Source organism: Rhinatrema bivittatum, chromosome 10, assembly GCF_901001135.1.
Source record: "Rhinatrema bivittatum chromosome 10, aRhiBiv1.1, whole genome shotgun sequence".
In the NCBI taxonomy this organism is placed as follows: Eukaryota; Metazoa; Chordata; class Amphibia; order Gymnophiona; family Rhinatrematidae; genus Rhinatrema; species Rhinatrema bivittatum.
In genome coordinates, this window is record NC_042624.1 from 19341285 (window position 1) to 19357402 (window position 16118).

The window sequence follows — 16118 nt, forward strand, 5'->3', positions numbered from 1 at the left end:
TAGGAGTGAATCAGGGAGTGATCTGACCAAGGTATTTTGGTTATGTTTGTTATCATAAGTTAACTAGGTGTCAGTGTTAATAAAAATAAGGTCTAGAGTGTGTCCAGCTTTGTGTGTTGGGCCAGTGATGATTTGTTTCAGACCTAGCGTTGATAATGCATCAGTAATTGTTTCACACGTAGTTGAGGGAGTGTGTTCATGTGGATGCTGAAGTCCCCTAAGATGATAATTGGTTTGTTTAATGTAATGTTGGTCATAAAAAATTATATTATTGGAAAGCAGTTACAGTCTAATGATCCTGGAGGGCAGCAGACTAAACAGATTTGTAGTTTAGGGGAAATCGAATAGTGCACCTTCATAGGGTGGGCATATGTTTGGTGGGAGTAGTTTCATCTGAAGTTTTTTTGGGGTTTGTTTTTTTTTTTAGCAATTAGCATTAGTCCACCTTTTATTTTTTGGTCTGGGTATTGAGAATGTTCTGTAAGTTGGGTTATCAATTTGATTGATTAGTATGGAATCTGTGTTTTTGATCCATGTTTCTGTTATTGCAATGAAGTCTGGTTTAGAGTGGGTGAGAAGGTTAGTGATATTTGGAATTTTTTTCACTATGGATTGTGCATTAAATAGAATGAAGGATAGTATTATATATTTGTTGTAGGTGGTTATGGTGTGTAGTGTTTCTGAGCTGGCGTTCTTGTCTTTTTTTGTTTGTTTGTTTTAGCGGTGCTGATTTGTGTGGTGTATGCATGTTTTTCTCCTTTTTGTAGATGATTGTATTCTTCTTAAAGTAGCCCTTGCTGCAACAGATAAGGATCGGGTGGCTTGCCATTTCCAAAAGTAATCTGCAAGTAAAATCAAGATGGATAAGCATTGTACTCTAAGGTTCGCACAAAGGGGGGTGGGGGGGGCCTTCGTCGCTCACCTTTGGGGCGCGACGCCTATGGTCCGGTGCCTGCGCCCCGATGACGTTGGGTGGTGGTGGGCGGGCGGGCCTGGTTGCCGAGGGGGGAAGCGTCGCGTCGCTGGATCATGGGCCGGTCGGTCGAGTCGCATAGGCTCCCGGGTGGAGCCGGTGAGCTGGAGCAAAGTGCCGCTTCATTCTCAGGTGCAGGTAGGAGGAGGGTGAGAGCCTGTTCCGGTGCAGCCTCCTGGGTCGGTCCGGCGCCGCCTCCTGGGTCGGTCCGGCGCCTGCGCTTATGGCGCCCTCTGCTCAGCGCCCCAGATGACGTTGGCTGGTGGGCGGGCCCGCTTGCCGAGGGGGAAGCGGCGCATCGCTGGATCCTGGACTGGTCGGTGGAGCCGGTGAGCTGGAACAAGGTGCCTCTTGGTCCTCGGGTGCAGGTAAGGGCCTGTTCCGGTGCAGCCTCCTGGGTCAGTCCGGCGCCTACGCTTATGGCCCCTCTCTGCTCGGCGCTCCCCGCTGACTTTGGGTGGTGGGCGGGCCCGGTTGCCGAGGGGGAATGCGGCGCATCGCTGGATCCTGGGCCGGTCAGTCGAGTTGCATGGGGTCCCGGGTGGAGCTGGTGAGCTGGAGCAAGATGCTTCCTCTAGCCTGGTCCTGCATTGGTTTCAGGGGGAACATAGGGGCACTGCTTCACAGATACCAAATCTTGTATTGATTATCTTCTAGTTTCATACACACTTTTTCATCTTGTAGGAACCTGATTGTAAGGTGGGAAGCAGCTATAGCATTGCTTAGAGGAGAAATTATTAATTTTAGGTATTGGGAAACAAACAGGCTAGACAAAGATATTTTAGACCTAATAGGACAATTGGAAAAGGTAAAGAGGACATTTTAACAAATCCAATTTAGACGGAGCAAAAAACAATGTCTGGCAAATTCAAAAAGCACTTATGGATAAACTTCACTCTAGGGCTCTCACTTCTCTATTTACACTTAAACATACGCTATTCCTTCATGGGAACAGAGCAGGTAAAATGTTCGCAAATTTAGTAAAAGAAAAATTGGGAACCTCATATCACGGAGTTGAGAAATCCCCAGGGGAAAATTGAGACCACAACAGAAGAAATAGGGGCTCTATTTCAGCTTTATTATGAATTTTTATATTCAAAAGAACCAGATAAACCCATAGATAGAGATTTTTCGAACTTGCTACTGCCATCCTGAAGAAACTGAATTCACCTTTGCGAAATTGAGGAGACTATATCCAATCTTTAAAAATTCAAATCCCCAGGGCTAGATGACTTCACAGCATGCTTTTATAAGATGCTGAAACCGGATCTTCTACATCCCCTTAGATAATTATTTGTGGCAATGGTAGTTAAAGGTTCTATGCCTGATACGATGAAAATGGCTAAATTGATAGACATTTCATTACTCAATCTGGATATAAACTTTTATGCAAAAATATTAACTAATAGCTTAAAGGTGATATTTCCAAATGTAATAGCGAAGAGACTAATGGGATTTGTGACAGGGAGAAAAGCTAGTAGAAATGTATGCAGAATAACTGTTCTGATGGAATTAAGCAAGAAATTCAAGGTGAAGGACCCACTGTTAGTGGGCTTCAACACAGAAAAAGTCTTTGATGGGGTTATCCTGGAAATTTTTATTAAGAACATTGAAGATATTTGTTTTCTCAGATTTTATAAGAGAAGCTATACAATTTTATATTCTAATCCAATGGCCAGGATCGTTATAATGGTGAGTTCTCCAAACTATTCTGCCTATCTAGAGGACCAAGGCAAGGTGTCCACTCTCACCTTTACTATTTATTCTCACATTAGAATGTTTGGTAGCAGCCCTGGACAAGTATATGCAGCAGATAAATCTGGTCAAGGAATACCTTTTACCTATGATTTATTTTTATGTGGATGATGTTCTGCTGTACATTCCAGTGGCCTAGGTGGGCCTGAATCTGGTGGGCCATGTCAAGGCTCACTCTGTCCGAGTCATGGTGGTGTCTGTGGCTTACCTACAATTGTTCCCCATGGAGGAGATCTACAAAACTGTCGTGGAGTTTGTGCCACATTCACATCTTAGTACTGTTTGGACAGGGTTGTGATAGGTTTGGCCAATCTGTCCTGTGGGATTTTTTTTTTTTTGATGTATAGAGCTCACCTCCACTTCCTTCTAGGACCAGGTTTATGTGTGTTAGGTTCCAGACTGTCCATCAAGGAGAAGATGCAATGGGGAAAGGCTTGTTGAAACACACACATTTTGTTGTGCACACTGGCACTTTCTCCTTTTTGTTCAGGGCACTTTTTAGCTAGGGATTCCCTACTTGTGAGGACTGCCATCCTACTTTGATCTCCTCTAGAAAGCAGAGTTGCTTACCTGTAACAGGTATTCTCAGAGGATAGCAAGATGTCACCCACTTGCAAAACGCACCTCTTGGCATTGACTTCGTTATATGGTAAGGTACAAGACTGAAGAGGCCCCCCACATGGATACGTGGTATGTTGGCATGCTCAGTGAAACAGTCAGTTCTAGAAACTCTGAAATAAAAGTTCCATGCTGGGCTCCATCAGATGTCACCACTTGTGAGGACTGACATCCTGCTGTCCTAGAAGAACCTTCACTGTGAAAAGGTAAGCAAATCTGCATATTAGGAGTCACCACCTAGGAAAAAGATCTTGGAATCATTGTGGATAATGCTGAAACTCTCAGCTCAGTGTGCAATAGCTGTCAAAGAAGCAAATATAGAAAGTTAGAATTTATTTTAAAAGAACAGAGAAATAAATGTATTTGTATTAATCCATGGTGCACATATATCTTAACTATTTGCAGTTCTGGTTACCCCCATCTCAGATAGTAACTAAAGAAGAGTGATAAATGATAAAAGGGGTGAAGCAGTTGCCTTATGAAGAGAGGCTAGGGCTCTTCAGCTTGAGAAAGGGATATTATAAAATTGAGTGTGATGAAACAGGTAAATAGACAGCTCTTCTCAAATAGTACTAAGCTCATTTTAAAACAAATTAAATAATTTTTTCAATCAGTGTGTAGTTAAACTCTGGAATTCATTGCCAGGGGATATGGTTTCAGCAGTTAGTGTAGCTGGGTTTAAAAAAGGTTTGGTTTAAGTTCCTAGAGGTTAAATCCATGAACTGCTAAGATGGTAATTAAAAGCAATAGTAGCTTGTGATCTATCTAATGTTTGGGTACTTGCCAGGTATTTGTGACTTGGATTGGCTACTGTTGGAAAAAGGATGCTGGGCTTGATGGACCCTTGGTCTGACCCAGTATGGCATTATGTAAACTAAGAAATAACTGTTTAAAAACAAATTGGAGATTTGTTTTGTGTTTTTTTTCACTCAGCCAGTCAAGCTTGGATTTGTTTTAGGAGGATGTGGTCAAGTTATCTAGCATAGCAGAGTTTAAAAGGGGTTTGGACTCTATAGACTTTCTTCTAGGAAAAAAAAAAAGAATTATCCAGGTAGATTTTTGAAAGCAACAACTTATGTCTGGGAGCAAGGAACTAGAAATTGATCTGTTTTTTGGGATCTGCTGGGAACTCTGACCTGGGTTGGCCATTGTCAGTCAGGATGCTGGGCTCGATGGAACTTGGTCTGACTCAGCATGGCACTTTCTTGTTCTTATGAAGTTGGAAAATACAATCTTTCCCTTTATATCGGCCCTTCACACTGGACAGCAGTGTGAAGGGCTGCTATTTGTGGAAAAAGTTGATGGCACATAACTAAGAAAATAATTAGCTGGGCAACCTGGATTTAATTAGATTTTGAGTCTTAGATTACTTACCTGCCCAAATCTGTATCCGGTTGTAAGCCCTCTAGGACAGCAAACTAACTTGCCCAAAGTAATAAGGAAAATCCATGGAAGAAGGAAGATTTGAACCCTGGTTTTTGACCTGCTGCTGTAACCACTAAGCTGCTATTCTCATGAAGGTCAGCTCTGAGTGTTGAACTGCCTAGGTGCAGCACTCATAACATTGATGGGGGGTGGGGAAAGATCAGAGACCAGGTGTGCCTGGGACAGCTTTGTGTATCCATGAATTAGCTGAGACCTATTAAGAAAAAAAAAAAAATCAGTGGTGGACACTTTAGCTGGCCACCCGTTCACCAGCACTTCCCCCACCTTCCCCCGCCTATTGCTGCAGCTGCTGCCATCCTCTCTTGCATCCTGCCCATCTTGCTCCCTCCCTCCAGTAGAGTGGTTGTTTCAGGCCCCCCCCCCCCCCCCCTCACAGCTTTGCAAGGAACATGTTGGACATTGAGCAGCAGAGTGAAATGTAGGGCTCTCTTGAGGCCAACATTGGAGCAGTGCTGTCAGGGGTGGACTGAGTAGGAGGCAGCAGCAAAGCAAGATTTCAGTTTTAAGTAAAATTGACACCTACTGGCAAATGAAAATGAACAGATGGTGATCAGTCTTCCTTGGCTCAAGGATTGCTGTATTGGCCTGTAAAATCCATTTGCAGCTGCTCAATCACGTATAAAATGCATTGTTCCCAAGACAGTTTTGGTGCTATCCAGAAGGGTTTGGTTTAATTTTTAACTTCGTTGAGAATAGGAACGGATTAAAGGTCCTCTTGGCACTAATGTTTAAATTCTCTTCTGATCCACATGTAAGTTGGAATCTCTGCCTGACCCGATCATACCATGAGTGTGAGCCAGCTTCATCAGAGACTGTCTGAGACTGGGCAATGCCATCTTCTACAGTTCTGGAATGACCTCCAGGAAGAAGAACAGTTGGCACTCTGCCAGGAACTGCAGGCCATGGAATTTAAGGAACTCAACCTGTTCTTCCAAAGGGCTATGGAGGACTTCAACCGGTCTGCCAGCCAGGAGAAGGTGGATGCTCGAATGGAAGCAGTGCCTAGGGAGGTGCTGGGTAGCATCACCAGGGACAGAGATCGGCTCCAGGAGTGGCAGAAAGAAGGTATGTGTTAAACATGCTCCGCATTTATTGTAGAAAGCGACAGGACTAAAGGTTGCTGAAGTCCTTCCTAAAATTGTCATGGGATGAGGAATTAAATTATCAGTTGTTTATTACCAGTTATTTTTTTTTCTAGTTTGTCAGCTTACATCCTAAGAGCCAGAAATAACTGAATTATGATTCATAATTCAAATGTAAGTTATTTTTTTAGCTTTGTTCTAATAAGACTCACATTTGTTAGCCCTTAGATTTGCCTGGGTTTGAAAATTGGATTCATGACACACAAGGTGAACTTTGCAAAATAACACAGTTGGGAACAAGTGAGGTGCTCAACCTTGCTGATGACCATTTTTCAAAGTTGTTACCGTATTTTTCGCTCCATAAGACGCACCTGACCATAAGACGCACCTAGGATTCAGAGGGGGAAAATTTAAAAAAAAATTTTTGTGCTAAACTGGCTTTGTCCCCGGGCGTCTGTGCGTCTTATGGAGCAAATTAGGGGAGTGCATAACTTTTTTTTTTTTTTCATCCCCATTTTGTTTTTGGGTCTGGGGAGGGCCAGTTCGATCCACTCCCCAGATCAGAAAACTTTTATCTTTCTCTGGGAACCCCCCCCCCCCCAATCCCAACCCTTTAAATTAATTAACAACCCCCCACCCTCCTGAGCCCCCTCCAAGACCTGCCAAATTAATTTACTACAAACCCCCCCCCCCCCCCCAAGGCTTGCCAAAAGTCCCTGGTGGTCCAGCGGGGGTCCAGGAGCGGTCCGGGAGTGATCTCCTGGGCTTGAGCCTTCGGCTGCCAGTAGTCAAAATGGCGCCGACGGCTTTTTCCCTTACTATGTCACTGGGGCCGACCAATGGCGGCGGTAGCCCCTGTGACATAGTAAGGGCAAAGGGCCGTCGGTGCCATTTTGACTACTGGCAGCCGACGGCCCAAGTCCAGGAGATCGCTGTTGGACCACCAGGGACATTTGGCAGGTCTTGGGGGAGTCAGGAGGGTGGGGGTGTTTTGTTTGATTTTTAGGTTTTTGTTTTTTTTTATATTCGCTCCATAAGACGCACATACATTTTCCCCCCACTTTTGGGGGAAAAAAAGTGCATCTTATGGAGCGAAAAATATGGTAAATTGCAAAACTGGGAGACTGGGCATGCAAATGACAAATGTGGACAATTACAAAGTGATCCTCTTGGGTAAGAATAACCCAAATTATTGCTACATAATGCAAGGTTCCACATTAGGAGTCACCACTCAGGAAAAGGTTCTAGGCATCGATATGTTGAAATCTTCTGCCCAGTGTGCAGCAGCAGCCAAGAAAGCAAATAGAATGCTTTAGAATGGATTATTAGGAAAGGAATGGAGAATAAAACAGAGAATATAATGCATCTATCACTCCATGTTCGACCTCATCTTGAGTATTGTGTGCAGTTTTGGTCACCACATCTCAAAAAAGATACAGAATTAGAAAAGGTAAAGAGAAGGGTGACCAGAATGATAGAGAGGATGGAAGAAAGGCTAAAGAGATTAGAACTCTTCAGCTTGGAGAAGGGACAGCTGAGGAGATATAATTAGAGGTCTATAAAATGATTGGAATGGAACAAGTAAACAATTTTTTGTTCTTTAGAAAAGTACAAAGATCAGGGGTCATACAATGAAGTTACTAGGTAATACATTTAAAACTGAGAAAATATATTTTTTAGTCAACACAATTGAGCTCTGGAATTTGTTGCCAGAGGATGTGGTGAAAGCTATTAGTGTTGGTTTGATTTTTTTTGTTTGTTTTTAAAAACACAAGTTTGGACAAGTTCCTTGAGGAAAAGTCCATTAACCATTATTGAGGTAGAGTTGCAGAAGTCCTCTACTTTATTCTTGGGATAAGCAGCTTGGAATCTATCTACCCCCAATGATCCTGCCGCGTGACCTAGCTTGGCCACTGTTGGAAACAGGATACTGGGCTTTATGGACATTTGGCCCAACCCAATATGGCAAATCTTATGTTCTTTTGATTGCAGAAAAATACTAAGGGATCAATTCAGTCTCCTCAGTTATTTCTATCTAGAGTGTCACAGGTACAGTATATCCCTGCTGCCAGCCATAGAGCATGACCACTTGCAGGATATCGCTCCTTATCAAAGACTATTTTTCTTATCTTCCTCTATTGTATTCCACCCTTATGGATAGTTGAGTATGCAAGATTCCATTTTTTAGTTCACCATCAGCACCTTTCTCCTTCCGTGTCCAATCACAAGGTCCCACAATAATCCAAACAGCCGCAATACAAGTGTAGCTATTTCCTGAACATCTGGCCTTCTCTATTCTGTAGCCCTTTCAGATTCCCTGCCATCAGCAACCCATCATTCAGTCAACATGAGTGAGGCATTGAGTATCCTGCATTTTTGATAGGACTTCTAGCTTGGGAATGTAGATGAAGTCTTGGAGTGTCTGTAATATTTGTCTGGCTCAGTAAATCCCCATTTATACTATGGTGAATCGGTGAGCTTATGTCTATGCTGAAGCTGTCACATTTTTGGATGACGGAGGATTTTAGGGAGTTACATAGTTGAACTTGATATTCCCTTTCTATATGGAATGAAGTTTGGCAATGTATGCCTTTCAAACTTGTGTACAGTGAGATGTGCCTTCTACACTCCCTCATACTTTTTCCCCTAGTTACTTATTCCCATATGTTCTGCGTTGCCTAAAAGTTGCTAGTGTTTGACATTTTCCATGGCTGTAGCACTGTGACTCATGACTCCCTTCCTCATTTCTCCATCCATTGCTTTCTTACTTCTCTCTTGGTCTCTGGGACACTGCCTCTCTGTAACATGAATCTGCCATATGTGGCACTAGGAAATCTCTGGCCCATGGAGGCATGGCCTGTGATGCTAGTTACCCACTTGCCAACCAGGAAAAAAACAAAACACAAGTAACATTTTAAGACTGCAATTATTTTGAAGTGAAAAACAGAGGTAAACATGTAAGATTAACTTCAAAGCATTTGCATATTCAGCTACAATCAAACAACATTTAGAGCCATGCTGACAGCCTGGGAAGTAGAGCACAGAATGTAAGGGAGCGCATGCAGCAAAATCCATAAATCCAATTGGCATCCTTAAACTGGAGAAACATTTGGAAGACCCTTGCTGACAGCCTGCCAAAGCAAATGAAGCAACCCCGGTCTGAAGGAAGAGTTGTAGACTATGCACTGTTTCAGCAAAGCAGTGGAATCACCGTTTCTGCTGACTGCAGTGTTGAGTGCTGATGCGCCCACCTACCAAAAAAAGGGCAAAGAAAAGCAAAAGTGAGAGATGCAAATCGGAAAATTGGAGATGTACTGTCCAGTGCCCACTGTAGAACCCTTGTTTAAATGCTTACAGGAGGAGAGGAGATGAGTGGCTCAAACAAGGCAGCAGAGTGGGAGAAGTGTCCACGTAGAGACTAGGTGAGTGAGTGGAAGAAGTATCTGCACCAGAATAACAATTTCTGCATGCTTCAATGACTGTCTATGCACTCGCCTGCGAAAGAGAGGGGAAAATTTGAAAAATGCGAGAAATGCAAGTGTGAAGCCAGAGAATCAGCAATGCTGTGAAATGTTGGCGTGTAAAGTCTTGAAGAAAAGAGACTAGCGTCTGTGGTGGGTTGAGCGATGGCAGACACGGGGAGGAGAAGCACCTACATAGAAGTGTCCGAGTGGAAGAAGGGTCTGCGTAGGAAAGACTAGGAGCGTCTCCACAATTTCTACAAATAGCAGCAAAGAGTGCCAAAGACGCATCCATGGGGATGGATGGGGGGGGGGGGGTGGTAAAGAAAAACAAGTGTGACTGCCAGGTGGGGCTCAGACTGTCAGTCATTGGTGATCCAGATAGTCATGAACAATACAGCCCTGTGGAAACTTGCCTCAAATACAGCCTCCATCCATGGTTCCCATCTGTGGCTACTATTTTCCTTGATTTCAGAGTTGGATGATGAGCTTGTCTCCTGGGGCAACATAAGTCTGTTTCTTTTTTTTGTACGGGTAAGGGTCCTATTCATTTCCCTTATTGATGACTCAATTCCTTGTAGGACACGGTCATTTGGATGAAACTCTGAACTGCTATGGCAGTGTTCTGCCTTGCAGACAGCTTGGACTCTCTGCAGCTGATGCATTTCCTTCCTCATGCGTTCAGTCTCCTAGATTACCATTAATCCTGCAATCACATTGGTCTTGAGTTCCTGCCTCTTCTCAAGCAGTTCAACAGCTATCTTTTGCCACTGGGTAAACACCAGAGAGTGGTGTTCTGTCAGGACAATGTAAAAATCTGGAGCCCCACAACAGTGGTGCCTGTAGAAACAATGCCCATGCTGGAACCGGGTGTTGCTGGTACATCTGGGATGTCTGTCATAGATGTGTCGGCCACGTGAAGTAGAACTCAACCATATATCTTGTGTTTTGGGTGAGTATAGATTATTATTATTTGTTTCCCTAATCAGGGATCTGATGTAAGAATATCCTTTTTATAACTTTTTTAAAATTTTTGTCAAGTTCTAGGAGAAGCTATATGCTCCAGTTTGGGCAAAAACTGTCATCTTCCCTGCTGCACTATAGGGAGGAATGTCAGGTCACAGACATAATGGAGTTGCTTGGCCCCTGAGAATCCTTCCCCCTCCCACACTGCTCTTGCAGGTGCCCTGTGTTGAAAGGCTAAACAGATTTAACAGAAGGTGGAAGCCCCACCCCTTCACAGAAAAATATGGGTCCTAGAAGTCAGGAGCAAGGACCCTCTCCCTCACCCTTCTGGAACTTCTTCCTTGCAGAAGACACAAGGCACTGGTGGACTGCAAGTCTTGCAAGTTTTGATTGTTTGGCCCCTGAAGAAATGGCTGCAAAACACTGGCTGTGTTGGGCTTTTATTAAGGAATTGGACTATTCCCTGTTTTTAGTATACATCTAAAATAAATTCTTCAAACGTTTTTGCAAGGCACGTGATCAAACTGGGTGATCCATGCTCTCCAGGACACACTGACAGACTTGCTGACACCTTGCACTTTCATTTGTTTATGACTGCTGACCTATTTCCATTTGTTTCTTTAGTTGTGCTCTCCTTTCTGTTTCTATGTTCCCAGACTTCTCTTCTCTTACTTGAAAAAAGGGAACCTTTTTGAACTGCAGCTTCACTAATAGCTTTCACCACATTCTCTGGCAACAAATTCCAGAGCTTAATTATGTATTGTTTAAAAATATTTTCTCTTATTTAGTTTTAAATGTATTACCTAGGAACTTAATTGTGTCCCTTGGTCTTTGTACTTTTTGAAAGAGTAAACTGTTTCCATTCCACTTTATTTTATAGACCTCTATCATATCTCCCCTTAGCCGTCTGTTCTCCAAGCTTTTCTTCTTGGGGGAATTGTTCCATTTCCTTTATCATTTTGGTTGCCCTTCTCTGTACCTTCTCAGCCCCAACCCTACTTAACCCAACCTGTCCAGTCACTCAATGCCTCACCTCAGTCTTTGGCCTGGTCTTGCTATGCTTTGCCTTGTGGCCTATTTGGGCCTCCTGCTGTGCTTTGTAGCCTACCTTGGCTACTATGATTACCTTGCCTAGTCTTGTGCCCCGTTGGGCTTTCCTGTTGTCTGCCTTATTTTTCGTTGTGTCCTTTACTTTCTTGCACAGAAAGTATTTCTTGTTGTAATCATGCCAACTAGGAGAGTCGGTGAGCTTCAGACATTCTCTATATGATAATTTTCCTCAATGGGATGGTGCTCTGCACCCATCCCCAGTTTCTGTTAAAGATGGTATCAGCTCTTCATATAAATCAAGTTGTCTTGTTATCCATGTTCTTTCCATGGCCATAAGCACATGAAGGGGGAAAAAGCCCTTTGCTCATTGGACAGTAAAAAAGCCTTTTGATTATTAAGAGGTCAGCCATGAGGTCTGAAATCACAACTGTTCATCTCTTATGATCCTAACTAATTGGGCATAACAGTTTCCGAGAATCCTTTCTCGAACTGGCTAGTAGATTATATCACGCTGGATGCATTTGCTGGCCTCAAGATTAGATTCTGTTAAGGCTCATCAGGTGAGAGCCTTGGATAAATAGGTGACTCATCTCTACAAACCATGCCTATTAGATACCTGCAAAAGCTGCAACTTGAGAAGACCCATCCCTGCCCCTCCCCCCTCCCCCCATACATCCCATTACTGTTTGGACCTTCTGTTGAAGTGAAAGTAAATTTGAACAAGCGGTTCTGCGCAGCATGCTCACTCGCTAATTTTCTCCGTGGTGGGGTCTGGGTTATTTTTTCAGCAAGTTCTTCGCTACAGCTCTGTTTGGGAATTCTCCATAGACAGGATAAATTAGCCATGCTTAATACCAGTCCGCCTCCCTGGAGAATCAAGACAATTACAAACCATGAGAAATCCATACAGGTCAAGAGCATAAAACACCACTTTTTGGCAGAAAGAGTAGTGTTGTCAAGAGGGTCTATGCCTCTGTTGGGGGCTGTCAGGATACTTCCGAAATACCTGCTAAAGCAGACCCCGGAATCAAGGTTTTCTCAGTAGGGAAATGCAGCCTCCCATCCGTCAGAGGGAATGGGTCAGGAGGTAACTGTAGTTCTCTCTAAGCAGAGCGCAGTTGTTCATATATTTTGTGGCTTTGCTGACAGGTTTTTCATGGTCCCTCACAAACTTTTCCTTGTGCTATATATAGAAATGCAACGCTAATACTGGTGCGAAAATTGTTACTCACACGAAAAAATTTGCGCACACCTAGTCACTTCTTGGAGGGAACATTGATGGTAACTATCCCTCTGAGCATCAATACAGCCCTGGAGATGTCTCATTTTACTATCCTAGTACAGCTTTACTGGAAAAATAGAATCCCTTCTCTAATTATGATTGACTTTGGATCATGTTTGTTTGGACCTCATGTTCACTCAGCAACACCAGATCCCCATATGACAAAAGGGATTAAGTATCATGGTAGAGACGTTGATGGCTCACCCTTATTGTCAGGGCCTGTAATTGGAGACTGAACCTCTTGTTTTTAACCTCAATACATAATCACCAAGAAGCTATTCATTTTTTACCTCAGAGTGCCACATTTCCTGGTCATTATAGGTCTTCCATGGCTGGAACAATATGAGCTGCACATCACTTGGAAGATCCAGCAGGTGATGTCCCCATCAACATATTGATAGAAGAATTGCATGTCTAATGAAGAGGCCCAGGAAGTAAGATCTGAAGATGAGAATCCAGGCACTCCATGTCTAGCACTCAAAAATGGGAATAGGCAACTGCTGGAAAAGTATGCAGTGAACTGAGATGTCTTTGATTAAAAAAAAAAAAAAAAGCTGACACTGCCCCATAGATTTATAGCCAGGTTTAGAAATCCCTTTTGGGAGAATCTATTCTTGGTTAATCCAGAACTGAAGGCCCTCTGTGAATAAATGCTTAAAGGAAAACATGCAGAAAGGAGTTTTGACATTCAACTTCACCAGCAGGAGCACCAATCGTCTTTGTACCAAAGAAGGATGGCTCTCTAGCATTATATTGACTATCTGGCCCTGAATGCCATAACTGTTAGTAACCGCTAACCTCTGCTTCTTAATAAACTGTTAGAATGGCCCAAATATTCCTTATGTTCAATTTGAGGGGAGCATATGAACAGAGGAGGAGATGATTGGAAAATGACATTTCAAACATGCTATAGCCATTTTGAATACCTGGTGGATGTTTTTGTTTTACATGCTCTTCCTATTTTTCAAAACCTGGTGACTGAGATACTTGTTATGCTGGATTAGAGCATAGTCATATCTATTTATTTATTTATTTATTTGTTTTTGTATACTGATGTTAAACTAGTTTTATCACACCGGTTTACAACTTAAAAGTGGAATCTATTGCCATAGATTGCCATCTAGATGATGTTGATATTTTTCGAAGAGCAGGTCTGTCAGGTCTTTAGGTAGTCTCTGTAACACAAATTATATGCCAAGCTTGAGAAATATAAATTTGATAAACATTTGGTAGAAATCTTGGGAGACATTTCTCCTGAAGAAAAATGATGGACCTCAGCAGTCAACACAGTAGGCCGAATGACCTGTCCCAAAAAATGTTAATTTTTTTCTGGGCTTTACAAACTTTTACAGACTTATTATCTTTGGCTTCTCCAAATTGGCAGTTACAATAACAGAAGTTGAGTCTCATGGATGTGCTGCTTATGGGTCCTGTAGGGAGATCTCATGTTTATTACTGAATCACCAAATATGAATCATAATAGCCAAGAAATGTTCAGGCCAAATACAGGCCCCAAAAATGCTCACAGCAAGAGAACTTTTGCCCAGATGAACTTAAAAGAGCACTGTCTCAGTGGAAAAAAAAACCCAAGAAAGCTTATCCTGTTGAGATCAGAACTGAAGGATACTTTATCAGATCTGCCCATTTGTATGTTCCTGTGTAAATAGAGCAAGGCAGAGGGACAGCAACTTAATCATAAGCAGATGTCAGGGACCAGCCAAGGCGAGTCCATAGGTCAGAAAGACCCCTACCCTTGAAGGAAGGGGGGGGGAGGGGCAGTTAGAGACAGAGAAACTCAGGCATACAGCTTGGCATACAGACATGGCAGTCCCCACCTCCCAGAAGATTATGGGGAGGGGTGAACAGACCTGCAATGTGGCAAAGACCCTCCACCCACCATGTGATTATCCATGAGCTTATGCATATTTATCAGTTGGAAAGTATAAGACAGGGGGCAAAGAAGAAGGGAGAGTGAAAAAGTGACTCTGCAAACGAAGGATCCCCTGAAGGCTGAGAGAGTGAGAACATGTGGCAAAGCATCCCTGAAAGTGAAAGGGGGGCCAGAAGCAGACCAGCACTTCCTGCTATTGAAGAGGGATGAGACTGGAGAGGAGACACCCTGCTCAAGTGCGGAGTGTGACACAGAGTCTGAAACTGTGAGGGGTGAGAGCAAGCTTAGCCTGGCAAGTACCAGAGCCAGAAGCAAGTCTCCTTCCGGGACAGCCTGCCTGCTCTGCCAGTACCAAGCCCAGGAAGCAAGCCTATCCCCTGCCCACATTCTCCAGACCTCCAGTCAGTCTGCTTCAGAGGTGAACAGAGATGTTGCCTGAAGCTGGGATCAGGAATAAGTAAGTTAACCTGCTTAATATATTAATACTTATGGCTAAGGTTTATGGCATGTGTGAAACCACCCATGATACAGAACTTTCTTTAGGGAAACTGGTGTTAGAGACCGGAATAGTTTTCTAAATGCTACATCCTGCCATATCTGATAAGTCTGTTTCTGAGGAGAATACACATTGCCTTTTTCTGACTCAAGATCGTGAAATAAGGTAGGAGGGCAGTTGAAAGTGTCCTGTAGCAGATAGGTCCCTGCACCCCTAAATTTGCTTACAGTCCTTTCAAGTGGACCCATAAACAGTAATTGGCTTTTGATCCTGGTATACCCAGATCCACAGCAGCCATTTATAGTGGAGGCAGATGCATGTTAGGTACCTGTAGGAGCTATATTATCTCAAAAAAGGGACCTAAAGACCTCCATCCATGCATTTTCTGTTCCCATAAGCTTACAGCTGTAGAGAAGAACTTATGACAAGGAATGCCTGGCCATAAAAAACACCTTTAAGGAATAGAGGCACCTTCTGTAAGGAGCTCTTAAAGTCCAGTTTTTCACAGACACAAAATTTTAGACCATGTACAACATGAATTTCAGCTAAGCTCGATTGGTCTCCTCTTCTCCCGATTCGATTTTGTAGTAACATGCTTTTCAAGGAGCCTGGTCAGTAAGATGCTTTCTCCCAAACCAGGAGGGGAAGAATCTGCAGAATCAGAAGCTTCCTCCATAATCCTCTGACTGAAGAACCTCACCTTTGGAACCCTGACCTGATGGAGGTAATATGTGAAAATCTGTAGCAAGATGAGTTCACGTAGGCCCAATCGCAGGCACTGGAAAAGGGAGCAAAGGATACTTTGTGGAGCTGGTAGAAATCCTTCCTTTATAGAAAGCATAGACTCTGTGTACCCAAGGGTACTTCACATTTGGAGGTCCTTTGAAGCTACCTTCCTGTTGATATGTCATCCCAATTTCCAGAAAACTAAGGAACTGGAGGCCTGTGAATTCTGGTGCCAATATGGAGTTGGGAAAAGAGTGTCATCTCTTGTGAAGTATATGCTCGTAATAAAGTACCGTGTCACCGCCATCATGGATTACCAGTACCTTTGAGACTGTGTGAATGGGTATTAATGGACAATTACCAATTTACCCT

General features: G+C 43.2%; 1 protein-coding gene across 2 annotated transcripts in view; it reads left to right on the forward strand.

Annotated features, from left to right (window-relative positions):
- Positions 1–1146: 1146 nt before the first annotated feature.
- UAP1 (UDP-N-acetylglucosamine pyrophosphorylase 1) overlaps positions 1147–16118 on the forward strand; it is a 167992-nt gene continuing 153020 nt past the window's right edge. The window contains exons 1-2 of one of the 2 annotated variants that reach the window (XM_029618105.1): positions 1147–1341; positions 5549–5857. In XM_029618105.1, coding sequence (XP_029473965.1) covers positions 5578–5857 — 280 coding nt within the window. In that variant the 5' untranslated portion in view covers positions 1147–1341; positions 5549–5577. The remainder of the gene's footprint in view (positions 1342–5548; positions 5858–16118) is intronic. The other variant, XM_029618106.1, reaches the window with a different exon arrangement.